Source organism: Mauremys reevesii, linkage group 20, assembly GCF_016161935.1.
Source record: "Mauremys reevesii isolate NIE-2019 linkage group 20, ASM1616193v1, whole genome shotgun sequence".
Classification (NCBI taxonomy): domain Eukaryota; kingdom Metazoa; phylum Chordata; order Testudines; family Geoemydidae; genus Mauremys; species Mauremys reevesii.
The window spans coordinates 8210747-8238505 of NC_052642.1; the positions used below are offsets into that span (position 1 = coordinate 8210747).

General features: G+C 46.0%; 1 protein-coding gene across 2 annotated transcripts in view; it reads right to left on the bottom strand.

Annotated features, from left to right (window-relative positions):
• ATP2A3 (ATPase sarcoplasmic/endoplasmic reticulum Ca2+ transporting 3) overlaps positions 1-5132 on the bottom strand; it is a 137234-nt gene extending 132102 nt beyond the window's left edge. Inside the window, exon 1 of one of the 2 annotated variants that reach the window (XM_039507846.1) lies at positions 4686-5132. In XM_039507846.1, the coding sequence (XP_039363780.1) occupies positions 4686-4803 (118 nt within the window). In that variant the 5' untranslated portion in view covers positions 4804-5132. The remainder of the gene's footprint in view (positions 1-4685) is intronic. The other variant, XM_039507847.1, reaches the window with a different exon arrangement.
• Positions 5133-27759: the final 22627 nt, after the last annotated feature.

A 27759-nucleotide genomic window follows, 5' to 3' on the forward strand; every position in this document is an offset into this window, starting at 1 on the left:
TATATAGGCTTCTATTCCCCCCCCACACACACCTTCTGTCCCGATTTTTCACACTTGCTATCTGGTCACCCTAACTGGCGACTTGATTTCAGGTTTAGAAGGAAGCAAACGATATGAAGCAGGGGGATGAGAAAGTGAAACCAGCAAGGGTAAAGGAGGGTTGTTCTTGCAATTAAAGCATCAAAACGGGAGTCATAAAAGCCAAGCTCTGTCTCCCCAAAAGACTCTGCCTTGCTATGCAACCTTATGCAAGGTCCCTTAACCTCCCCATTCCTCAGTTACCCACCATCTGTAACATGTAACACGGGGATGTGGCGAACTTTATTGGTGTTTGCAAAGCACTTTGAGAGCTGCAGGTGCAAGATGCCACTGAAGGGCTACATTGAAGTGATTTTATATATTACCCTCCACAAAGCCACTCACCTTGGCCCCGATTTAGGAGAGTCCTTCAGCCTATGCTTAACTGTAAGCACAGGCTTAAGTCTCATCAACTTCACTAGGACTTAAACATGTGATTAAAATAAAGCAAGAGCTTACGTGCTTTCCTACACTGGGTGGTAAAAAACCAGGTATGGTAATGTCACGGCGGAGCAGCTCTGTATTGTTTACAAGGCATCCCAGGGGTTTTGATACAGCTCCCCTGCCCCATTCCCTGGCTCTCTCCAGCAAGGCAGCACAGGGGTGTGCGCCTTCATTGTGACAACTCATCTGGAAGGAGGCTGGGGCATCATTAGTCTCCCCTTTCTGCCGCATATAGGTGCAGGTGATCTGGGTCACCCCTGTCCACTAACCCCTCTCACCTCAAACTGCTCTGCACAGATGCTGCATTGGTGGCATAGAACAAAGATTTTGGCTTCTGACCCCCGGGATAACACAAATCTTCTTCACCCTAGTTAATTCCAATGTGAATATCTAACTTCTCCATTTTAGGTGACAAGATAATTTATCAAATCAAACCCTACCTGTAAAATTATATCCTAGGATGACTTCTCCGGTTACACCAGCCCCAACACTTTCAAGTCTGGGTTCCTAAAATTAACTTCCTACATCCATTCTAATACACCATAACTAAAAGTGGCCTGTGGGCGTTCAGGACCTCTAAAAAAGAGCAAGCTACTTTTATTCAGATTGCCTAAAAATATGGATTAAGTAGCCTAACGTGAGACATCTAGGTTTGAAAATTTTGGCCCAAATTTTTAACAATACGAGTTTTACAGGGTGTCCTCCTGCATAACTTTTTAAATATGTTTTTCTGGTAATATCTTGTATGATCCATCAGTAAGTTATGAGTACTGGAAATAAGTCCAGGCTCATCTGAAGGTTCCACAATCACAAACTTCAGTTTCACTTTTATGGTTGCCTTGTCATCTTTACAGCTTCTCAGCACTTGTGCCTCATGTTACAACTCACTGTTTGCATTTTAAATAGTACCCTGGGTTAAGATTTATGGCAATAGACTATTGCCCAAGGAGCCGAAAATGTATTGGGTGTCAAACAGTGCTCACAGCTTCTGACAATCAAGGTAGGTCGCCTATCTGAAGGGCAATATTACCAAGCCGTTGCTTGATAGAATTAATGAAATCCAAGGACCACTTAATACTCTGCCTGATCTCTTAGCTTATAAATCTTGCTTGGCTTCAGTCTCTTTTGTTTTTGGAAGCACAGCACCTCTGGGCACCTGTAATGCTCTAGTGCAGGGGTTCTCAAACTGTGCGTCGGGCCCCCAAAGTGGGTCGTGATCCCATTTTAATGGGGTTGCCAAGGCTGGTGTTAGACTTGCTGGGACCCAGGGCCGAAGCCCGAGGGCTTCAGCCCTGGGCAGTGAGGATAAGGTTACCTGCCCCCCAACCAGAGCAGAAGTCCTTGGGCGGCTTTGGCTCCCCAATGCCCGGGGCTTGGGTCCCTCCTCCTGGGGTCATGTAGTAATTTTTGTTGTCATATAAGGGGGTCACAGTGCAATGAAGACTGAGAACCGCTGCTCTAGTGCCTGAACCAACGTCATATTTACTGAACTAAGCAGACTCTCATTAACATCAGCAAACTCTGGAGCAGGCCGCTCCTACCAAATTGGTACTGCAAGAGGGCAAAACTGTCATAGCATCGGGGTATTTTTTTCACTCAGTACTTAAGGCAATTTTAATATATTCCCACGTGTGTCCATGTGAATGCACAGAAGGGTTTGGCAAAACATGGTAAGCAGCAATTATTTCCAATTACTTGTCAGATTTTCAAGGAGATAAGACGAGTTTCCATGAAAATAGGAAGACACAGGATCTAGATCCAGAGCCAGTGGAGTTCCTTATTTCCTGCTGAATGAAGAGTGCTTCAAGTGCTATTCCACACTCAGCGCTCAAGGATGCTCCTGAAGTCGGTGGTAATTCCCCTTTACCTAAATGGTATGGTCCCCCCAACCATTCTCCCCACAACGCTTTAACAGAAACAGGGCACAAATCCTCAAATTCTTGATGGCAATGAGATTTTTGCAGATTACTGAGCAGCAGGGACTTCAGGATTTGATTTAACTGAAGGAAAGCAAATTGCCAAACAACTCAAGTTCTGACTTTGACAATTAAACAGATACCTGCAAAACTAGATGGCAATTTTACCAGTGAAACAGGTACCATTTTGTAAACACAGCTGTAAGGATTTCCATATTTTCCATACCTACTTTTTTTTTTTTTAAAGGGAATAAAGATGCAATGGTGCAACACCCACCAGAATTTATTTGGACTGAATTTTCCTTAACCTAGAAACATGAAGATCAGATTAAAGGGTGCTAGAACCAGTGGTGCTGGAACTAGGAGTGGTAGGGGTGCTACCACAACCCTTGGCTTGAAATGGTAATAACAAACACCAGATACATGGTTGCCATCAGCAGCACTCCCACTACAAAAATTGTTCCAGCATCCCAGGCTAGAATTTAGAAGCAACAAGAACCAACTCAGATCTACTGGAGATCTTGAATTCCTGTTGTATTGAAGGAACTAGAATAAGGCCCTTAAAATTGGTAGGCCAAATTCACTCCTAGTGTAACTCTGCTGAAATTGATAAAATTACATCAAAGGACAAATGTGGAGTAAGTTCTTCCACCACACAGAAGATCCTCAGCTGGCATACACTGGCTTAGCTCTATCAGAGACAACGGAGCTACACCAGTACTGCTCCAGCCTGCTATTTATAATTCAAACAACCTGAATAGGCTTTTATCATGAGAAGTCAGTTAGAAATGGCTTCTGCCTCCCAAATCAACTCCAAAAGCATCAAGAGTGGGCTTCCCAAGGTGTGAATCTATCAGAGCAGAACTCCCTTGTCTGCGTTCACTAACAGTTTTTCTGAGTGGTTTTTTTTCCTTTTTTGACAGAAACATAAAAAAAAGTCTCAGATGTTCAAAAACAGTGTCTCAAATTCAGTCTGTTTTACAATATAACCCATCCATGTCCCACTTGCCATATCCCCACCACCAGACTCTCTCCGTCATCCACGGCAACTTCATCAAGAGTTTATGTGAACAGTAACAGACGTATGCAAACACTGCTTAGGGTGGAGCCAATCTTCTAGGGAGCCTCTTAAATTAAACAAATATTGATTTGGGTGGATTACACTCTCCTTGCCCTAATGTTCAATAGAGCAACCAATCCTTCCCCATCTCCTAAGCCAGCCTCTCTCCCCTTGTCCCACAAGAGACCTGCTTTCCCAGTCCTTATGCTGCTGATCAAGGTGCATTCATTGTATTTACGGTTTCCACAGGCAATATTTTTACAAAAGCAAAAAGCTCTCTCCTTAATCAATGTTTATCTAATCACACAGGTAACCTGCCCATGGCTTTAACCCTGACCCCAACCCATTCCCCCATTAGCCTAATCGTATAGCTGGCTTTCCACTATAAATTACCCCCGCTCTCCGTAAACGTCTCCTGAAGACAAAGGTAACATTCTGTATCCTTTCATCCACGCCCACCTCCCCTTAACCTAACACCCCTCTCCAAGTCTCTTAACCCATATATCACTCATCCTGCTGCCTGTTATCCTAAACACACAGGTCAAAGCACCTCTGCCTGTTAAATCAGGCCCCCCACTACATCTAACAAACACCTTTCCCACCGGACACACCATCCCCATACCCAAAGGTAACCCCCCGCCCCCATACTCCATACCCTCAACTTCGTTCCCCACCTTTTGCCCCTGTATCCCCCCCACAGATACCCTCCAAATCCTCTACCTCCCCTTTTCCCCCAGATACTGTCACCCTTCCCCCAGATACCCCCCAAACCCTCTACCTCCACCTGTCCCCCAGATATCCCCACCTCCTTCCCCCATACCCCCATCCTTCAGATACCCCCAAGCCCTCTACCTCCCCTTTTCCCTCACAGATACCTCCCTCCATCCCTCCAGATACCCCAAACCCACTACCTCCCCTTCCCCGACGCTCTATCCCCTTCCCCCAGATACCCCCACCTCCTTCCCCATACCCCCACCCTTCAGATACCCCAAGCCCTCTACCTCCTTTTCCTCCAGATACTGTCACCCTTCCCCCAGATACCCCCAAACCCTCTACCTGTCCCCAGATATCCCCTTCCCCACAGATACCCCCACCTCCTTCCCCCATATCCCCACCCTTCAGACGCCCCCAAGCCCGCTACCTCCCCCACTCCCTGCCCCCAGGCACCCAGGCGGCCGCAGACTCACCATTGGGTCCGTACTTGTCCCGGCTCCGGCGGACCTGCTCGGGGCTCAGCCCGCAGCTCTCCTGCACCCCGAAGCGCTGCAGCACCGCGGCCGCCGACGAGCTGTGCGCGTTCTCCATGCCCGGGGCCGCCGGGCTGCGCCGAGAGACGGGGCCGGGGCGCCGCAGCTGCAGCCGCTGGACTTCAGGCGGGCGGGGGGCAGCTGGTCGGGGGGCGCCGGGGCAGCAACTCCTGGGTGTTGCGGGGAGTCGGTCTCAGAGCGGGGGGAGCCGGGGCGCAGCTGGTCTAGGAGCGGGGGGAGCCGGGGGAAGCAGCGCCTGGATGTTGGGGGGAGTCGGTCTAAGAGCGGGGGGAGCCGCTCCTGGGTATTGGGGGGCAGCTGGTCTGGGAGCCGGGGGGGAGCAGCGCCTGGGTGTTGGGGGGAGCCGGTCTAGGAGCGGGGGGAGCCGCTCCTGGGTATTGAGGGGGGACCTGGCCGGGGTGTTGGGGGGAGCTGGCCGGGGAGGAGCCGGTCTAGGAGCGGGGGGGACCTGGCCGGGGAGCCGGGGGGAGCCGGTCTAGGAGCGGGGGGGAGCTGGCCGGGGAGCGCGCAGAAGCTGGTGGCGGGGTGGGGGGACCTGCGCTGCAGCAGCTCCCAGAGGAGAAGTCGAGTCCGCTTTAAAGTTCCCCGGGCTCGGTCCTGCCTCCCTGCCTCCAGCGCGGCACCTTTTCTGCCTCTGCTGGAAGGTGAGCCTGGCCCCGGGTCCGACTCCGCCTCCTCTCGGAGCAGCCCTGCCCTCCGCCGGGGCTCCCGCCTGCGCGCCCCGCGGCTCAGTGCCCTGCCCAGCCCCGCGCACCGAGTCACTTCCCCCCGCCGCCAGAGCCGCACGGTGCCGAGCCGAGCCGCCCCTCCCCCTCGCTTCTCACCCCCCCCCCCCGGGGTGCTGCCCACCGCCCCCCCACTCCGTCTGCCCGGCTAATGGCTCTGCGCGCGGTGTCCCTCCCGCGTACGCAGCGAGGGGATAAGCGAGAGTTCCCCCCCCCCCCATGACTGGTTTCAACCCCCCCCCACACACACACACCCCCATTCACAAGCTACCTGCCACCGCCTGATTGGCTCTGCCCCTCCCACACACCTTCCTGCTCGTCTGTGATTGGCGAGGCGAGGCTTTCAAATCTGCATTTTCTAGAGGGAGCTCGGTCGTGGTGGGGATTGGAAAGTGATTTGGGGATTGGTTCTAAAGCCTTCGCTTCCTCTCTAGCAGCACCTGAGCCCTTGCTGAGCAACCAGAGGGGGGTCTCAGTGAATGAGGCTCATGTAAGACTTTTACATTCACCACTGATGAGAGTAGTGACAGTTCCTGCCTTGAAGTTGCAGGGAGCTGAAGCCACCTTAATAAAGCTAGTGCATTGCCTTAAACTTCCTATTCAGAGCACACCCCTTCTCACTTTTAAATGGACAAAACACTTTTCTTTTTACATGACAAATTCCTCTTTAACAAGGGTGAGGAATAGGGGGACCCGTCTCACGCCAACAGAAGAACCAGCGCTTGAAGCTATGTGGCACAGCCACAGGAGGAAACCTCACTGACCCTGTAAATTCATTGACCACAGGATGGGTTAGTGAACTGCAGAAGAGAGCAGCTGTAAAGTGAGGGTGGCACGCTCGGTGGTCTTCGTTATTTCAGGATAGGATTTTCAAAAGCATTCAGCATTGTCCTAACTCAGCTGCCATTGCCTTCCTTGGAAGCAAAGTGGGACGAAAGCTGAGTGCCTGTGAAAAGCCTACCCTCTAGATCCATATTGACCAGATGCATCACAAGAAGCCTGCTGGGGAAGGAACTGTCTAGGGATGCCCTCAGGGCTGCAAAGGCTTATGTACCTGTAACTTCACAATTCCACTGAACTCAAGGGAACTACTGCCAGTGCTAGTTAAGCCTACCGGTTAAGTCTTTGCAGGATAAAAACTGATCGGTTCAGTTGTCTGCACATCAGCTGGATGTAAATGCAGAAGCAAATAAATCTGCATAGAATAAAATTGATTGTTACATATTATCCTTAATACAAAGGTAATACAAGTGCTTAACAGATTGTATGTCCCATTACAAGGGCTCAGTAGAGTGGTTTACATATATATCATAAAAGGGCAGCTGGAGATAAGACAAGGAAGGTGTGGTAAAGAATAGCAGCAAAAGCCAGGAAGAATTAAGGCCTGACCCGGCCCACTTGCAATTCCCACTGAAGTCAGTGAATTGGGGGTTAGATTTAAGTCAATAGGAGTTCAGCACAGCACCACGCAAGATATGGGCCTTATAGAGCAAACAGACTAAGCATCTTGATCTCAGAAAAGTGCTGAGGATTGACAACTAGGGTGACCAGACAGCAAGTGTGAAAAATAGGGGAAGGGGGTGGGGGGTAATAGGAGCCTATATAAGAAAAAGACCCAAAAATCAGGACTGTCCCTATAAAATCAGGACATCTGGTCATAAGAACATAAGAACGGCCGTACCGGGTCAGACCAAAGGTCCATCTAGCCCAGTATCTGTCTACCGACAGTGGCCAATGCCAGGTGCCCCAGAGGGAGTGAACCTAACAGGCAATGATCAAGTGATCTCTCTCCTGCCATCCCTCTCCATCCTCTGACAAACAGAGGCTAGGGACACCATTCTTTACCCATCCTGGCTAATAGCCATTTATGGACTTGCCACCATGAATTTATCCAGTTCCCTTTTAAACACTGTTATAGTCCTAGCCTTCACAACCTCCTCAGGCAAGGAGTTCCACAGGTTGACTGTGCGCTGCATGAAGAAAAGCTTCCTTGTATTTGTTTTAAACCTGCTGCCCATTAATTTCATTTGGTGACCCCTAGTTCTTGTATTATGGGAATAAGTAAATAACTTTTCCTTATCCACTAGTGCCACAGGTGACTGGAAGAACCCAACTGTAATGGTAGATGAGTGTTACTTTTCTCAGTATCAGGCCATAGGATATAACTGAATATAATAAAGGGGGGGGGAGCATAGAATAGAAGTGGGAAGCCTGGAGAATTACTTTTAATAAGAAAAAACGTGACTTGTTCGTAGCAAGCATCACTTTCAAATGAAAGTTCCAGCACCTTACTGGGCTCATTGATGGAATCAGCAATGTACAGTGTGGTCTCTAATTAGCAAAAGAAGTGTCATATTTCCTCTGCCTCCTCACAGACGTATACGGTGGGGGTTGGTTGTTTTTTTTTCCCTTGGCCGCACTAATTGTAGGGTGATGTAGAACAATGACTACGCCCTTGTCCTTGGGAAACACAATCTGAAGTTCTCAAGGAACTGGTAAATGCCAGTGAAGACAGCAAGGAGGATGGTTCTTAAGAAAAAAAACAGCGTCACAATTACTGACTTGCAGTGTGTGTTGGAGGACCCTGGCTACATTTCCAGACAGCATGAGATTTTCATGCCCATTTTCAGAGAATCAGTGAAGATGGAACATTACACAACTTGACTTTCATTTTCTCTCTGCATTTGGTTAGATTTTTTTGGTCCCACCTTACACAGAAACAGTTGCTGATTTCTTAGCATGGCTTGCAGGTACCCAGACAGAGGAGAGAAAGAGCTAGAAAGAAAACCCTCTGGGTAAGCCTTTCATTTTTTTCCAGTAAACCCTCATCTAAACTTACACTTTGCTACACCCTGTCAATCCTACAGTCCAACAACTCTTGTGCCCTGTGTCTGATGCTCTAAAGCTGCATGTGGAGGAAGCCAAACTGTGCCCTTGTAAAGACGACCCTATCCTGCTTCTCTCAGGAAAAGCACTTTGGCTGCCATTGCATTCTTTACTGCTCACAGAGCAGTGGAAGGTGGGAACAAACTCCAATTATCACCAAGATAGCAGTGCTGCTAATATCACACACTGTCCAGACCAAATGAGTTGGGGGACTTAACATTTCATCTGGAGTGGGAGGATGAGATGAGTTTAATCCCTTGCTTCCCAGGGATCAATTAATGCTTATGCTCGCTCTCACATAGGACAAAAATGCATCTTCGTTTTAGCTGATAGACCTCATTTTATGAAGCTCTAACTCTCATGGTTTTTGCTATAGCGAGGCAAATGCCTTGTAACAAATAAATCTCACAACTTTTACTTCTTTTTCTGACTGCAAGTTGTCCATAAAGAAACTGATTTTCTGAAAGTATTAGTAATTTGGAAAAAAAATAGAGGCCTCCAATAAATTTCTGCCAATAATTCCTAGATTGTAGCTCATTCACAAGCAGCTCCCCATGACTATTAGATATTGAATATTTGATGAGACACATCTATCATGCTTTTGTTCTGTTCCTTGGACGATGAAGGTAACTACTAAGGCTCCTGCTGTGAATACTCATGGTTACCAGTCACAATTTTCTATAGACTATTTTGCAATAATTGCTAAAATGTACTACTGCTGTGGGCATTCCTGGCAGTAGTCTCCTAGGGCTGGATCCTCAGCTGGTGTAAATCAGTGTAACACTGGAATCAATGGAACAAAATGCTGCTTTGCATTAGCTGAGGATCTGGCCCACTGGCTCAAATATTCATGGACAGTGAACATAATAAATGCAAACACAGCAGAAGCAAAATAATTTACAAATTCAAACATTCACAGAACACTTTTTTATATTATGCATCTGATGCAACCTTAATTCTCTCCCATTGTGCATATGCTCAGGGTGCAATCTTTACAGGATGTTCCATGCTCACTGAATGAGCAGATATTTCATATTTTGTTTTCTCCTTGTTGGTCAGTGTATGGCCCCATACTCTATTTATCGTACATTATTGAAAATATGCTCTGAAGACAGAATTAACTTCCTCATGGGCTTTTCTATGGAGCTCATCACTCTAGTATACGAGTGTTTCACAAACATTAATTTATTTTCACAACGCCCCTCTGAGGTTAAGGGCTGGTAGTATCCCTATTTTACAGACAAGGAACCGAACCACAGAGATTAAGGTAAAAAGGCTCCACTAATTTTGGGTGCCCAATTTGAGACAAGTAGGACATGATTTTTCAAAGTATTTAGCATTATGTACCACTTCGGATGTCCAAAGCATAGCTCCCATTGGCTTCAGCTGGAGCTGTGAGTGCTCAGCATTTCTGCAAATCAGACCATGGGGTATCAAGTCAGGTACCCAGAAAATGAGGAACAAACAATTAGTGACCACCTGTGAAAAATATGGCTAAGTGATTTGCCCAGCATCACCTAGGAACCGTGCCAGAGGCAGAGATAGACTCCAGTTCCTCAGGGCAGCATTCAACTACATTAACCAGGAGATCATCCTTTATCTTCCTGCAATCCCTGCCTCATTCATTACACAACTTCCAATGGGGGAGGGGTGCTCTGCCACTGGGGGGCCTATTTCCAGTCCCTCAAATGATCACACCTCTGGGCAGAGTTTCTCTGGGCTATGTCCACTGACTCCCTAGCCACCATTGAGGGTGCTGTCGGGGGTTCTCTGCTCAGTATCCTGCTCTGGATCCCTGGTTTTCAACCTTTGACCCAACTCCCACTGTTTTCTCATTTGTTATCCCCAGTAATTCAGGGATCAGTGGTTCCCCGCCTTAATTGAGCAAAGAGCTTTTAGTTTTGCGTGGGCCTAGACCTGCTTGTACTTCAAACGGTACACAGCTTCCAGTGTCTGCAACAAGTGAGGCCACCTCCTTTACTACACAGCCCTGATTCATCCCCGGACCAGGCCAGCCTGTGCACAGAATGAGACAGGGTCTGTGAGAAAATAGCATGGGAGCATGTATTTAAAGACAGTAAAAGCAGCAAAGAGTCCTGTGGCACCTTATAGACTAACAGACATATTGGAGCATGAGCTTTCATGGGTGAATACCCACTTCGTCGGATGCTACCCCTCTGATATTTAAAGACAGTATCTTAATGCATACGCACAAGGGGGCTGGATTAAAGGTACACAGGCATCTTTATCCTGCCATTTCCTAACCTTTGCAGGCTTACCTTTGCCAACGTGGTGGTGGTGGTGTGTGTGACACACAGATGTTCCCTAAGTTTAAAAAAAAACAAAAAACAAAACTGCAAATATACAAATTCCATCACTAGCATCATATTGACACCCACCATTGGTCATCAGTAGAGTTAGAACCTTCTGGTCCACCGCACAGATCTCTGCCACTTAAGCTAACAGAATACATGATAGCAGTAGTAGGTTGTCATCCACTGTGTGGGGAAGCGGACCCACATTTTGCCAGTGTGTTTCACAGATATTAGCTGACTGCAGAAGAATGGTGAGACCCAGGAACCTTCGGTTCCATTCCAGGCTCTGGAGGGGAGCGTGATCTAGTGAACACAAACTCTTCTGCCAGCTTCCCCCAGTATGATACATTGTGCCCCATCCCCTCCAAATTATCCCAGTCCTGGCTCTTCCCCACCCCAAGCTCCTTATCCCAGTCCCTTTGCCCAGCTGGTCCCAGTTCTCCCCTCACACTCCCAGCTCCTTGTTGAATCTGTCTCCCTTCCACCCCACCCCAAGTTCCCCCCACCTATTTCCTAGTCTGTGTCTCCTTTTCCAGACAGCCTTAGTACCAATTTCTCTCTCCTTTCTCCAGTCCCAGTATTAACAGACTCCTTATCCCAATCTACTCTTTTCCCTCCACCCACCTGGTCCAACTTTTGTCCCCTCTGCATTTGAATCAAGCATCACCTGGGTGTCTGTAGTGGGCTCACTGACAGCACAAGAGAGACAGGCTCTCTGCTCTCAGTTCCAGTGGCAGCTGGGTGCAGCCATTACAGGGAAAGTCCTTCTGAACATCCATAGCCATAGCCTACAGCATACTCAGTCGCTCTGTGGGGATGACACATGTGAAGTTTAGTCACGGGTAGGAGCTGCAAGAGGCTTGAGCATGCTTAGTAAGGAAGGACTCTTTGGAGATTTCAGCCAAGTTCTAGCCCAGGGGTCGGCAACCTTTCAGAAGTGATGTGCCGAGTCTTTATTTATTCACTCTAATTTTAGGTTTTGCGTTCCAGTAATACATTTTAACGTTTTTAGAAGGTCTCTTTCTATAAGTCTATAATATACATCTAAACTATTCTTGCATCTGAAGAAGTGGGTATTCACCCACGAAAGCTCATGCTGCAGAACGTCTGTTAGTCTATAAGGTGCCACAGGATTCTTTGTTGCTTTTACAGATCCAGACTAACACGGCTACCCCTCTGATATCTAAACTATTGTTGTATGTAAAATAATAAGGTTTCAAAATGTTTAAGAAGCTTCCTTTAAAATTAAATTAAAATGCAGAACCTCCCAGACCGGTGGCCAGGACCCGGGCAGCGTGAGTGCCACTGAAAATCAGCTCGTGTGCCGCCTTCGGCACACGTGCCATAGGTTGCCTACCCCTGTTCTAGCAAGTCTCTACAGAGCATGTGTGATCTGCTACTTTTCAAAGGCTTAAAACTTGGCCAAGTCTGGGTGGGTTTTCACAGGGATAGCAAAAGGCACAGCCCTGACACAAAGGCCATCCCCCTGCCAAATTTCATATCCCTTCTTCAAGGCACGGGAGTGCGAGCGCAGTTTAAAGGAAAGACTGCCAGAATTTGTATTTTTATTTTTAAATACATGAGCAAAACAATGGTCTCAAAACAGCTGAACTGTTTTGGCTGAAATTTTCCAAAAACAGTCATTCCGAGGCGGACACTCAGCATGTAAAATTTCATCCCAAATAATTAACGTTTGGGAAAGTTATAAGCAACTGAAAATAGGGTCTTATTATGGCAAGCTTAATAATAGGCAGCCCTATTGTACCAGCCCCGCTAATAATTCATCAATAAGTAAATATAATTAGCAACCTTAAGCAGTAAATTAGTCAGTTCAACAGTGGCCAGTGGGGAAAAAATGTTAGTTGTAAAACCAGCCATAAAACAGTAATTCCAATTTAAACTCTACATTATTACAGCCGATACCAGCCTAACAGTAAATGACAGCTGCATTCCGCTGGAACAGCCAGCCACAAGGGCGAGACCTGTGAGCATGGGAGACAGAGCTTTCTTGGCAGCTGGCCCACAACCAGGGGATTCCTTTCTGGAACACATCAGACCAGCCATGAATCTCGCTGCCTTCAGAACACAATGCAAACCTCGCTTATCTGACTTGGCTTCCCCACAATAATCCCTTTTTTAAAACCTGAAGCAGAAGGTAGAGAAACTTAACACACTTCTTAAAAAGAGAAAAAATGTTTTTAAAATAAACCTTATAATTTATACTCTGACACCAGGGTGATGAACGTGATATGAACAGACAGCATCAGGTAATAACAGCAGCAACCCGTTTCTGGTTTGTTAAGTACTGACAATAAGCTGGGCTCCATTCAAGACAAAAATGTTACATGAGGGTCTGATTCTGATCTTCATTATATTGAGAGTAAATCAGGAATAATTCTATTGAATTCAATGGTGTGATACTGGTGTAAAAACAATTTAAGGAGAGCATCAGGCACATGGAGGCTGATCCAAGCCCACTGAAGTCAATGGAAAGACTTTGCCCCGTGGACAATACAATCTTCATAAGACTGGGCTGTTGACTCTATTTGTAGAGCCCTGCAAATCTGCAGATATCTGCTTTATAGCCACAGCCCGCGTTTGTGAATCGCGGATCGGACACAGATACACATTTTATATCCACACAGTGCTCTAGCTTTGTTCCTCTAAACTGGGAATAAAGTAATACTTGCTGGAAACACTGAGAAAATTGCCGATTTCGTGGTATTCTGGCACCTGTGCTGCTGCAGAGCAAAGGCGGATGGGTATGACAAGGAATAAAATAAAAAGTTAACCAAACTTCAAGGGATGGCAGCAAAAAAATTCTGGTTTGAGGAATGGGTATAGCTTCAGCAGGCTTTTATTTTACTGTAGCTCATCCTCGTCATCTTTCCCAGGTAATTTTCTCCTGCCACATACTTTTAGGGCTTAATTCTACAATCCTCACTCAGCTCATGTTTCCATTGAATTCAAAAGGAAGTAGTGAGCAAGTAAGAACTGCAGGACTAGACCCTTAGGGCTTGGCTACACTTGCAAGTTGCAGCGCTGGTGGAGGCTTTCCAGCGCTGCAATTATTCTCAGTCCACGCTTGCAAGGCACATCCAGCGCTGCAACTCCCTGGCTGCAGCGCTGGCTGTGCACCCGTTCGGGTTGGGGCATTATACCAGCTTGTAAATTCAAAGCCATCTAACAATCCCCACCTCCCCCGCCAACCACACACTTCATTTCAGCTTCTGAGTATAAAGTTAATTCACAAAATCCCCCTTCTCCTTTGATTTTTTTTTCCAATACAGCAATTCTGTCTAGCTGAGGGACAGGGGAAAATATCTAAAGCTACTGCATTCTGGAGAAATACTTCATGACCTTCTCAAAAACAAAGGGGCTAATCCAAGGAGGTGGGAATCACTTCAGAGGCCATTGCAACTCTCTCTCGGTGCAGGATAAAAATGGTTGCACCATATTTCAGCTCAAGATTGGAATCAGAAGAGCTCCCGGCTCTTCTGTTTGCTGTTAGACGCTAACATAAGATGACATGATTATTATTAAGCTGGCAGTGGCATTCCTATTTCCTGTGATCATTCCACGCCTGTGCCGTTTGTTCACTTACCCTTTTCTCCCACAGTGAGTGTGTCATGCATTAAACAGCTCTCCCCCAGTTCACGTGCAGTAAACCTCCTCCCCCGTTATTATGGACATTAAGAAAGGGCTCTTTTCCTTTTGCAGCTTCGATATTGCTTTTCCTGCAGAGAAAAATGTCCGAACTGAAAATCTGAAGAGTGACTAAACATTATACCATTCGGATTCAGGGCTAGGATTTTACTTCTAACGGATGTCCAGCATTCAGAGATTATGGACCAAACCCATCTCACATAGGGCTTGACCCAAAACCCTTCAGAGTCGATAAGGAGGACTATTTTAACAACATAAAATACTGCCGTAGGGATAGAAAAGGTTTCCCAGTTGGGAAACAATGGATTTGGCCTTTTCCCTATTTATTGGCCTCATTCTGCTCCCACTGGAATCAACAGAAGCAGAAAAGCCCCTTAATAACTGGGCTCCCTATATTTTCTTGCTACTGCCCACAAAATCAGGAGTGTGTGTATATATCCCCCACCCTTCTCCCATTCTGCTCGTGGTTCTACAATGAAGTTGAGAACTTTGCATGGCTACCTATGTATAGCCGCACATAATGCTGTTTTATCATGGCTCAGAGCTTAGTAATTAGACACACAGAGAAATCACAGCATTCGTTTATAAAAGGTATAGGGAATCAGAGTGCACACAGAAGGACAGGCGATAGATTGTTCCACACAGCTAGGGCCATAGAAGCAGAGGGAAAGAAGAGGTCATGAAGGTAGCTGGGGGTGAGAAAGGGCCTTTAAAACTAAAATCCTGCAAACACGCACATGTTTATCTTGTAGCACGAGTAGGCCCACTGAAGTCAATGAGACTAGTTACGTGCTTGAAGTAAAAGCACACACATAAGCATTTGCAGAATCAGAGCCCCGGAAAGCAAATGTTTCGTGGATAAGGCATCAGATGGAGGGTCAGTGGCCGCCTTGCAATGTTTTCTGCCAAGACCTTATACTACAGAAGTCCCCGCTCACCTTCCTTCCCCATCTTTATACTAGCTAGCTGTAAATGCAGAGTTCCTTCCCAAAAAACTCCTGGCTCCATCTTTATAAACCAGGTCCTAAATGTTGCTCCTGTTCTCTTTTAAGCAGGAGGACACCAATCAATTCCCCTTCAGCCTTTGAAAGGATATTTCACCACTGTAACTAGGACCAATCACACTAGCCTGGCCCACTGTTTCCAAGGGCAAAGCTCAAAGGTGTTGGATTTGACTGGGGCTCTCTCATGAGTTTGTAAATTGCCTGGTCTTTTCCATGAACCCAGCAGCAATGGGCTCAGGAGTGTCTGTTTATGAGACCAGACCTATGTTTGGATTTTACTTCTAACGGATGTCCAGCATTCTGAGATATTATGGACCAAACCCGTCTCACATGGGACTGGATCCAAAACTCTTCAGAGCCAATAAGGATGACTATTTTAACAACATAAAATACTGCCCATTCAGGCTCTCCAAGGAGATCCAGAGAACATCTGTTTTCGTCCAAGTGAAGATGAGTTCTGCTCACTACTAGGTATGTTGTCAAGCAGGGAGCAGAGCCTGAATAAACTGTCTGCTCATCAGAGCACTGGAAATTGTCATCCTGTAGCCACACAACAGATCATCTAGCCAGCAAGGACAGCAAGCTGGCCTCAGTCCTGGGACAGGCGAACACTACCCATCTTTGATTGAGAGCATGGTTCAGTCTGCATTGTCCATGCCATTCTTGGTTTCTCCATGGAGTCTGCCAAGAGTTGGCCTGCCATTGGCCAACTAGTGTCGATGCTGGCTTTTTTTGGTGATAGGAATGCTGCCTACTAGGAACTAGCCTCACGCAGTTGCTTCCGGGAGTAAATCACACACTAAACTGACTAGTCTTTCAAGGATCCACATCCAGCTATTGATTCAACTACTGTCCCGCTTTTAATTAGGTTTGTGAGTGGCCTTACATCAGTCACAGTGAGAGGAAGGAGAAAGTGTGGTGCTTAGTTGCTGGAAAGCTGCATTGGATGACAATTTATTAATGTTATTTTTTGCCATTTGAATGTGTGTGGTTTTTTTCAAGCTGCCTTTCCTGGTGTGGAAAGTTTGGAATGTTGGGGGGGAACTGGAAGCGTTCAGCTATAAATGATTCACTCTGCTGGTTACTTAGGAGACTCACTAGTCAGTGCCAGTGATGACTAATAATACACTGAACTGTAAATTCTGCTTGGGCTGTCCTCCTCCTCCTCGCCCATCTCTCAACCCCTTCCTTCATCCACTCTTTCTCTTCCCCCACCCTGAGTAGCACCACGGTAGCAATGCGCCATTTGTCATCAGGAAGTTCCTCTGCTGAGGCTTGTCAGCCCAGGTCTCTGATGCAGCTCACAGTAGACCTGCACTAGGGAGGAGAAAGGAAGGGTTTGCGGGGGAAAGAAGTGGGGATTTCCTTGAGGAAATAAAACCGAGTCCTTAGAAGAAGGCAGTTTGGACACACTGCATAAGATCTGCCCTTCCCTCAAAGACATTTGAGTAAACCAGCACAAGTTAGTGCTCACCAAGACAGTGTTAACTTGTATGCAATGCCCTTCCATGCAAGCTCCCACTCTGAGCCATGAGTTCAAGAACACACCTGCAACTCAAGTTGTATGTTCTGGGGGCTGAGCCCACCTTCTCCCCCGCCCCTTCCATCAGAGGGCAACCCCTGTTCCCTATCTATGAAAATTAGGATTGTCGTGATAATCAAGAATGCCCATTCCAGACAGTTGACAAGAAGGTGTGAGGATACTTGACATGGGGAAATAGATACCATTAACTTGGGCTTGAATAAAGTCTGGGAGTGGCTGGGTCATTACACATATTGAATCTATTTCCCAATATTAAGTATCCTCACACCTTCTTGTCAACTGTCTGGAATGGGCCATCTTGATTATCACTACAAACTTTTTTTTTCTCCTGCTGATAACAGCTCATCTTAATTAATTAGCCTCTTAGAGTTGGTATGGCTACTTCCACCTTTTCATGTTCTCTGTATGTAGATATATCTTGTTACTATATGTTCCAGTCTATGCATCTGATGAAGTGGGCTGTATCCCACAAAAGCTTTTGCTCAAATAAATGTGTTAGTCTCTAAGGTGCCACAAGTACTCCTGTTCTTTTTGCGGATACAGACTAACACGGCTGCTACTCTCAAACCTGTCACTAATTTTTCAGTCTCCTGCACCGGTTGGTAGCTACACCATTAGAGATGTAAGGGAGGACCACAGACCTCTATCCTGGTAAAGGCCAATTTGCAATATTATTATTAGTATTATCATAGGACCTAAGAGCCCCAGTCATGGACCAGAACCCCCTGCATTAGGAGCTGTACATATACAGAACTAAAAAGGTAGTGCCTGCTCCAAAGAGCTTACAGTGAAAGTATAAGACAACAGAAAACAGATGGCTAGAGACAGACCAACAGCAAAGTACAAGGAATCAATGAGACAATAACATCCTTACTCATGTTGAGTGGTACCTTACTCTTCCATGAGCCCTATTGATGTTAATGGAAGAGAAAGGTGCTGCCAATGCCAGGCGACCGTCACTGGTTATCACAATCTGGCCCTGAGAAAGGACGCCAGGAATAAGATGGAAAGAAGAGCGTGAAGGTAGCAAATAAAATCTTGCCTGGTATTAAGCAGAGAGTTTGCGAAAGGTTTCTTGCCATTGGCAAACATGTCACAAATGAGCCTGAACAGGAAGCTCAGTGGCTTATTTTCAACTGCGGGGCTTCGAGAAATGACCTTTAGCAAACACGGGATCCCCGGCCGAGTGAGCACTGCTATTTTTAACCGTGTATCAAGCCCAGTGGTGTCTGCTTCCTTCCTCTTTCTTACGGGCTTGTGTATTGAGCAAAACACAACCAGATAAACTTGCACACAAAAAAAAAAATGTTCCGAGGAAGGGAAGCCCATAGGCAAAAATACAACTCAGCCGAGTCACACTTGTAGTCACCTCCAGGGGAGGATGTTTATTTTATACTGATGTACAAAAAACTGTCCCTAGGACATATTAACCAGAAGAACTTTGGATCCAGGACTGATTGTGTTCAGTGATGGGGCAAGTGAGAGAAGACAGACTGGTTAATTTATTAAGAGGACTCTTTCAATGCCCACAGGCCTGATCCTACCAAATACAAGCCCTAATTCGATTTGCTCCTTTTATGGATTTTAAGTGGAGGAGGAATTTTTATCTAGTTCTTGCTTTAAAACAGCAGGTGGCTCAGAGGGTTGGTGATGGGCTATAGAGCTTTTCATGGGTTCAGGGCTGAATCTGGCCCATAGTAACTAAGTGTCTTCACCAGCTTGTGGTCCTTCAGGGGACTACGTGAAATTAGTCTAATGAATGCTCAGCTGCCATATTAGAAAGATGTTGCTGAGAGGTCAGCTCATGCTACCTGAGGGATAGTAATTCTCAAGCATGATGTCTTTTGGCTTTGGCTCAGGCTCTGAAAATCTTCGGGGTAACTTATGTGAACAACAACATTGTGGTAGCACGCAGAAGCCTAGTCATGATCTAGGATCCCATTGTGCTAGGTGCTGTACAAACAGAATAAAAAGAGGGCCCCTGCCACCAAAATGTAAATGGTCTGTATCTAAATCTGTAGATGAATCTGCTCTCTGTTGCTATGGGGGGGGGAATAGCTCAGTGGTTTGAACATTAGCCTACTAAACCCAGCATTAGCCTACTAAACCTACCTTTTAAAACAAAAATGTAAGATGAGAGTCTCACATATTCATGTGACCCCCAAGAATTGGGGCTTTAAAAAAAAACCCACCATACTGCAAGACTGGGAATAAATTCGTGGGAGATGCAAGGCTGCTAGAGATTCTGAGTGACTCAAGTTTTGGGAACCTACCTTGACAGACCCTGACTTACACTGGAAGCTCTTTGGGGCACGGTCGGTCTTTTGTTCAGCGTTTGTACACTGCCTAGCGCAATGAGTCCATGACTGCTGTGCCTAGCTACTCCCACAAAACACATCACAACTTAACGGATGGGTGCTCAGCATTCTCTGATACTCAGGCCACTTTAAGGTGTCTCAGGTTCGGCATCTAGTATCACCAGCCATTTTTGAAAACCTTGATTTTTACCTTTGTAGGCAAAACATATTTAGGAAACCCACCTACCATTTTGTATACAAACTCTGTCCAGCTTTGTCATTGGGCATGAATTAAATGTCATCATTATTCTAAAATGACAAACCATTTTGTTAAAGGCATCACACTACTGTTGACATGCTGCATGGGCCAGATCCGCAGCTGGTGGAAATCAGAGCTACGCCGGTTCACACCAGCTGGGGATCTGGCCATATGTTTTCAGTCTCAGCAGAGAGGCCAAAGAGCCAGGACATGGTGGCTAGATTAACCTTTCAATCCTAGCAGATGGCAGGGATGACTCTTTAACCTGGATTTAGGATATGCACTATTCATTCACATGTAAATACTCGGCAATGCAGGTTAAGTGCAGCTGGCAGCTCATGGATTACTGAAAGACATGGGAGGGAGGGGACACGGAAGGGTAGGGGATAATGTGGGCGAACAGGTCACTATAGATGGAAAAAAGAATGTACATGATTTTCCCAAGGTACCCAAGATGGCTCTTCAACCAATGCAAATCTCTGAAATACCGTGGGCAGGTGCATGTATTTTCAAAGGGCTGGTTACGCTGGTGAACACTTACTCACGTAAATCAACCCATTGAAATCAATGCCGCATATGGAGGCTTCATAAATCCAGGTGGAAGTTGATGGGAGTTTCTGGCACAAGCAAGTGCTCCCCAGCACGTGTGAGCTTCGTTGGATGCTGTAGGCCAAAGGCAGCACAGAAGCTGGTTAGGTTGGCTAGTGGAAAGCGCTCTTTTCCTCACCTAACTTCACACCGCTTATTCCACAGGGAATTAAGGAGTACGTTCCCATGATGCCACTGCCTCCAGGCTGCAGTCAGAGTGCCGGGGAAACATCAGGCCACAAAAATCAAGGACCAAGATTTTGAAAGCAAAAATATAATACATGACTTCAGCCATGCTAAAAGGATGACGGATTGGTTAGAGAGAGACTAGGGGGGGAATCAAACAGGTTGACTCAGCCGTGGCAGTCTGCTGTAGGCACACTCCTTGTTCTACTGCCACACTCTTCGTCACTTCATTTGCAAGTGTGTAAAATGTACGCCTCACAACACCTCAGTGTGCAGGAACGATAATAAAAGCCCTATTCTCACATGACCAATTATCTACTGCTAATTAAAGCAGCGTCCACCATGACACACAACTTTCCCAGCCACTCCAGCTCAGGAATAAGATAGAGCTCACACTGCACCCAAGTCAACTCACTTTGGACTGATAGAGGAACCAAGTTCCAGGATAGAGGGTCTTCCACCAGCAGTGTTCTGCCTCTACTTGTCTGCGCTTCATAGTGATGGACAGTCTGCCGACACATCCTAGCTGAGCTCAACCACTGAAATGGTGTTTATGGAGAGAGAGGGTCTCAAGCTGCAGGGAATCAAACTACACGGGACTAACCAGGTTGAAAGCAACGCCCTGAATTGCCCCCAGAAGCAAAGTGGAAGCCATAAGGAACAGATGAAATATGTGGCATGTGAAATGTGCGTAGCTGCATTCTGCACTAGCTATGGCTTTCTCGCTGGGAACCCACTGCAATAATCTCTAGAGGTGACAAAGGTGTGAATAGCCTTGGCAGGTCCACATCTGAGTGGGAAAGCCTCAAGCTCTTAGTGACCTGCAGAAAGTAAAAGGCACTTCTGGCCATCATCCCTACCTGAAGCTCTAGAAACAGTCAGGGATTCAAAAGCAAATGTGAGCCATCAATGTCATTAACAAAATAACTGAGAAACCAAGCACAATCCACGCCTTCCAAACCCACCTCCCTCTGCACTAAGCCAGATTCTCATCCATGCCACACTCAGCCAGGCATGTGGGAGAGCAAAGGGACCACATCTGATTGTAGGAGGAGTAGGGGGAGAAATTGAGCTCAGGATACCAATGACTGCCGCATAAACCATCTCCCATAGCAGCTTGTCTCCTTCCTGGGAGCTCTCACAGCATGAAGCCTCAATTGGAAAAAGAAGGAAATTCAAAGGCCAAAAAAGCATCAATCCCATGCCAAGCAACACAGCTGGGGCTCTTTCCTAAAAAATATTGTCAAATTAACCTGGGCTGCCCCAGGTCTGGCTCTCTTCAGGAAAGCCTGCTTGGGTTGGAGGGGGCTTGGTTAGGTTTTTTAGTATCTCTGAGCATTATTTATTTACCAAAAGTGACCCACTGCAAATGGGACGGGGAGGGAACAAGAACAAGGATACCTCCCTAACCGCCCTTCCCAGCAGAGGAGTAGCCAGCCATGTGAAAATGGTGCATTTGCTGACTGAAGTGTTGCTAAGGATGGCAGAACCAGTGATTATATAGTAACGCCACAAAACAACAGCCCCCTAGTTGTCATATTACATTTGATTTGCACTCCCCAGTTATAGTCTTATCAACCTTGCAGGATTTGCAAGGTACAGTGAATTTTCCTCCCCCAAACCAGAGATAAGGGTGTGGAATACTGGCAGCTCCAATGACCGGGAGGTGCAGATGCTCAGAATGACTGAGGCTATGCACTATTCATTCCCGTGTAATACTCTGCATGTCCGTAAAGCAGATCTTGAAACTCACCTGAACTCTACAAACAATAAAGGGATCTTACAGACTCAGTGTTGCCATCCCTCACAAGTTTATGGTGAGTCTCGCAGTTTTTCATGTTTTTCTAAAAGCCCCAGCTGCTGGAATCATCCTCTTGCATGACAACCTTGGCTTTCAATTTTAAAAATAATAAAAAGTGAGTTTCTAGCCATCATGACTGCAGAGCTAAGACTGAAGAGGATGATTTCTATTATTTGTATTATCATAGTACCTCGGAGCCACAGACACAGGCCAAGACCCCGCTAGGTGTGCTAGGTGCTGTACAAACAGAACAAAGAGGCAGGAAGCAAATGCACACTAAGGACTCAAAAAGCACAAAGTAAATAAAAAGAACCCAACTTTAAACAAAGCAAAAACCCTCATTCTTTTAAGCTAATCTCACAATATTTAGTGGTCTCAGGCTCATGATCTTTGAACACTTGAGGCAGGCAATACTGAAGACTATGAAGTGCACCCCTCATTAATAGCGTGCCTAGTGACAGTTCATGTGTTACTGAATGTGCACGTTAGAAAGGACTGGCTTTCCTAGCCTTCCCTACACATCATAGAGCTGTAGTTTCTCTGCCTGGAAGCTTAGGTGTGCTGGAAGCTATGCACCTTTGAGTTATCTCCAAGGAATCTGACTTCACCAGTTTCAGCTTTATGGTATTTGTCTTAAAGCCTCCGAGCTGGGTGTTTTTCTTTTTTCTTTTTGTCTTAAGCATCTCCAGATGGGCTAAAAGACAATTGAGATCACTCTCACTGTTTAACAGCAGAAAACCAGCATCTTGTGATTGCCCAGTGCTGTTCTCGCTACACACCCACTAGACAATATGCATAAACCTAGCATCATTTGCATACTAGGAGCGTCCAGTTTGGGCATAACGGAAGATAATACAGCTCTGTGTCTGTTACATGGCTTATACCACCAGTGTAGATCTCAACAGAATATTTAATTCAATATGGAATTTTTTTTCTGCTCTGACCAAACCCAGACTCCCTATAGCCAACCTCAAACATTCAAAAACCCTGAGTCAGGCTCCCAAAATCATGCAGCCGACATGACTGACAATTGGCATGGATTTTACAAATAATAATACATTTGGAATTCCTTTCATTTGCTTCCTGGTTTATGAGGCTTACTGGTGCACTTAGATCACACTCTTTATGTAACCATAAAGGCTAGAAACTCACTTTCTTTTTAAAAATGAAAGCTCAGATTCTCACATAATCACATGACTCCAGGAGCTGAATCTTCAAGTAAAACAAGGGTCAGATTTACAGAAGTATTGCAGAACCTAAAGGTGCCAATGCAGATAGTTGGATTTACAAAAGCATCTAAGCAGGTTAAGTTTACAATGATTTACAATGGGAGTTAAGCCCCTAAGTCCCCTATCACAAGTCATGAGATTTGGCAATTCTGCACACTGTTAAGAGAAGGTGGACAATACCTGTAAAGAGTCTGCATTACACTGTGTGCACCTGAGACTATTGAAAGGAAGGGAAACAAGAACGAATATTCCACTGTCCAACACCAGGACTGATATCCTATCATCTTTGGTGAGAAAGATATGAAGGAGCAATATTCATTTTGGTATGTGGCTATGATATACTTTCCAGCAGGTCTGTCGTGCTGTACGGTTTGAGCAATGATCCATGTTCTGGTGCGGGTTAGGCTGGCTCGAGAGGCAGCCCCGCACAGAAACGTAAAACAAACAGTTAAGTAAATTTAATTTTAGCATCATGAGTGGGAGGCTCTTACAGATGGCATCAGTAACAAATTTACTGCCAGCTCTGCAGTGTGTCATCATTTCTGCTAATACTTAAGTGATGCAAATATAGAAAACAATGTAATTGTTGCTAGGTTTTTCATTCTTTGGCTGATAGGCCACGCTGAAAGCCTTGCACAGCAGTGTCCAGGGAATCACTTGAAATGAAGATTCTTGAGCATGTAGTTACTTGAGATAAGAGAAAAAGTAACATTTTCAAAGGCTCCTAAGTCATTTAAGTGCTTAAGTCGCATTTTCAAAAATGCCTTCAGTCCTATTAACTTTCCAAAAAAACAGGCTACTAAACCACTTTTGAAAATGGGACATGGGCCAAGATTTTCAAAGGTGAACAGTGATTTTGAGTGCCCTACCTGAAACACCATGAAGGTGTCACCATCCATGCTCTGAAAAAAAAAAAAAAAAATCAGGCCTCCTTAAGGCATCTCAATTTCGGCATCCAAAATTCAGGCACTGAAAAATCACTAGTCACATATGAAAATGGGACATAAGCTCCTAAATCACTGACCCACTTTTGAAAATGATACCCAATAACTAGCTGATGCTCATACCATTGTGGCATTGAGGCAGGGCGTGGAGGGGGACACTAATAAAAACTCCATCACCCTATCAAGCAGAAGGTTGGGGCACTTTCATTGCTTGTGATGGAGTCACTCCCGCTCCGCTAAATCATCATGGACAGGTATGGCCTCATCAATATACTTCCAAAGAGCAAGTTAGAATGGACCAGATTGCACCCAAAGCCACGTAGGCTGCAGTTTCATGAGGGGGGGGGAAGATGACTGGTGTTATCCCCATCCCACTTCACATCATCAACACCATGCTGAGTTATTTACATAGAGGAGATATTTTTCAGGAACAGAGTGCGACCACTTCCAGCAAATGCATTAGATATAAAGCATGCTTGCCTGGTTGAGTTGCCACATAAACAGCTTTTCTATTTAAACGTGAAAGCTACTGAATAGATTCCCTAGTGTCTACTGCAGCAGTCTTGTCACAATGCATGATCTAAGAGAGCACACGCACGCACACACACACTTAGCTGACATTGTTTGTTTTAGTATTTAATATGAGTAGACTTTCTAGTCTAGTGATAATTCTTAGTACATAACCCTTTTCACCCATAGGTCTCAAACCACTTCACAAAGGAAGGTCAGTATCTGTCTGTCTATCTCCCTTTTACAGATGAGGAAACTGAGGTACAGAGCAGTGAAGTGACTCGCCCCAGGACACCCAGCAGGTCGGTGGCAGAGCTAGGAACAGCACACAGGTCTCCTGAGTGCAGTGCCCTAAAACAATTGGCTGTATACACCACTTATCTCACTATTATATACCATTGTTCTGTACCGTCACAAGAGTTGCACTAGACTGCTTTATTACGGCACGGTTAATATCATGAGTTTATTCATCACACAACCTTTTGCAGGAGGAAACTTTTCATGGTCACCCAACTACCTGCATAAACCTTTGCTTGGGTTCCCTTTAAAGGGAGAGAGTCAGCTTTGGCAGCCATCCTCTCCCCTCTCCCAACCTTTTTCCAGTACGACATCACTTTTCTAAAACATTTCATGTTAATATGCAGCCAGGAGGCTGAAATTTTGTTTTTGACCAAATTCCAAGAACAGCTGGTGAGAATTTTGCAGAACAGAACGGTGGGGCTTATTTTTTTCTATCTGGAGTTCTCTCTTCTTATGGACATTAGCATCTTTCTTAGGGTACAACTAGACAGCAGCTGAGAAACGTGATTCCCAGCTGGGGTAGACAAACACTCGCTGGCTTGAGCAGAGCTAGCAGCCAAGTCTCGGGCTAATTACCTGCATACAATCCCACTTGAGCCACCGCCCCCGCCACTGCAGCCACACCGTTATTTTTAGGTGCTAGCTCGAGCAGAGCTAGTGTGGGTATGTCTACCCAATTGCTATGTGGACACACCCTTAGTTTAAACAAATCCATGTGAAGAAGCCAAGAAGAACAAAAACGAAAATAAATAACTAGACTCACCTTCGCTGAGGACCCAGGATTAGGTCCCTGATACTTCTGCTCCAAAACCCACACACTTCTGCTACTTGATCTAAATGAGATCTTCAATAATGAGCAGTAGTTGTATATCCTTCATCCTTTCTGTGGGTCAGCAACTAGAGGACAAGAGAGAAAACACTGGATTATCCATCTATGTGTTGTACTTATATGGCCATCAGCACTGTAATATCTGAGTGAGGGCCTCACAATCAAATGCGTTTATCCTCACTACCCACCTGGGAGGCAAGGCAGCGTTATCTCAATTTTACAGATGGGAAACTGAGGCAAAGAGAGGCTAAGGGCCAGATTTTCAAAGGAATTTGGGCACCTAGAGATGCAGGTGGGCACCTAGGCCCAGGTATTTAAAGGCTTTCCTGCACTCAGTGTTGCAATGCCTAACTCATTTGGGAGCCAAAGTTTCATTTTTCAAAGGGATTTAGGAACTTAGGAGCCAAAATCCCATTGACTGTCAACTAAGTACCTAAATCCCTTTGGAAAACAAGACTTAGGCTGATAAATCAGTTTGGCATTGCAACGCTGTGTGCAGCAATGCCTAAATACCTATCAAAAGCTGATTCTCAGAAATACCTAGGTTTTTGAAAACCTCACTAGGCACTTACGGGCATTTTCAGACCTCAAAATACCTTTGAAAATCTGTCCCTGTGGGACGTGGCTAAGGTCACACAGGAAGTCTGTATCAGAGCAAGGAAGTGAACTGTGGCCTGCCCTAATCACGAGACCAATCATTCCTCATTGCTACAAAACCAAATCCTTTTAAATGGATTAGAGAGAAAAAAATGGCAAGTGACTTGCAGATAATACAGAACTGTCTCTGCTTCCCAATATGGGTCCGAAACCCAACCTCCTCAACTTACCTGTCACCAAGGCCCACTTCCTATTGAAATCAATGGAGGCTGCTTTGCCTAAGCCCTGACAGAGGAATTCAGAATGTGGCACAGACAGAAACACCATTCCAGGTCCGCACCGGAGATGCTCTGGTGTTTCAGTTTAGGAAACACAACTGTCCCAGATCTGGGCTGAGGGAAGGTTTCAGGAATACAAATTCAGATAAAGTAAAAATTAACCTGAACCTTTCCCCAGAGCCTGAACTGAAGTTACAAGTTTGTTTGTTTTTTTTAAAGTTCAGTTAAAAATCCAAGTTTTTTTTTTTCATTTTCATATTGCTTCTGAACTTCCTGATTGTAGCTAGAAGCAGAAGTGCTTAAATTCTCTGGAAGAGGCAGCAGTCACGCACAGACTTTAGGGTAACAGCACGAGCGGAACTGAGATTAGTAGGAATGCTAGGGTTTGGGGCATTTCATTACTGTGGTAGATGTGCCCCTGTATCTGTCCCCGTACTGCACCTTTAAATTGCTAAGAAGTCAAAAGCAGGCTCATTAGGTAGCTCCAAAATGCAATTGTATTCACAGCGCAAAGCTAGCCAATTTTTTGAACTTGGTAGAAAACAGAAATTTGAGGGCTCACAAATCCCCCCAAACTAATGCCCCAATCCAGGGGTGGCCAACCTGAACCTGAGAAGGAGCTAGAATTTACCAATGTACACTGCCAAAGAGCCACAGTAATACGTCAGCAGACCCCCATCAGCTCCCCCCCCCCATCGCTCCCAGCGCTTTTCACCCACCACTGATCAGCACCTCCTCGCACCGCCTGATCAGCTGTTTCCTGGCATGCAGGAGGATCTGGGGGAGGGGAGGAGCGAGGGCACAGCAGGCTCAAGGGAGGGGGCGGGAAGGAGTGGAGTGGGGACAGAACCTGGGGCAGAGCAGTGAGCACCCCCCGGCACATTGGAAAGCTGGCGCCTGTAGCTCCATCCCCGGAGTCGGTGCCTATACAAGGAGCCTCATGTTAACTTCTGAAGAACCGCATGTGGCTCTGAAGCCACAGGTTGGCCACCCTGCCCCAAGGTACTTTGCATCTGCTTTGGAACTCTGCTTAGTC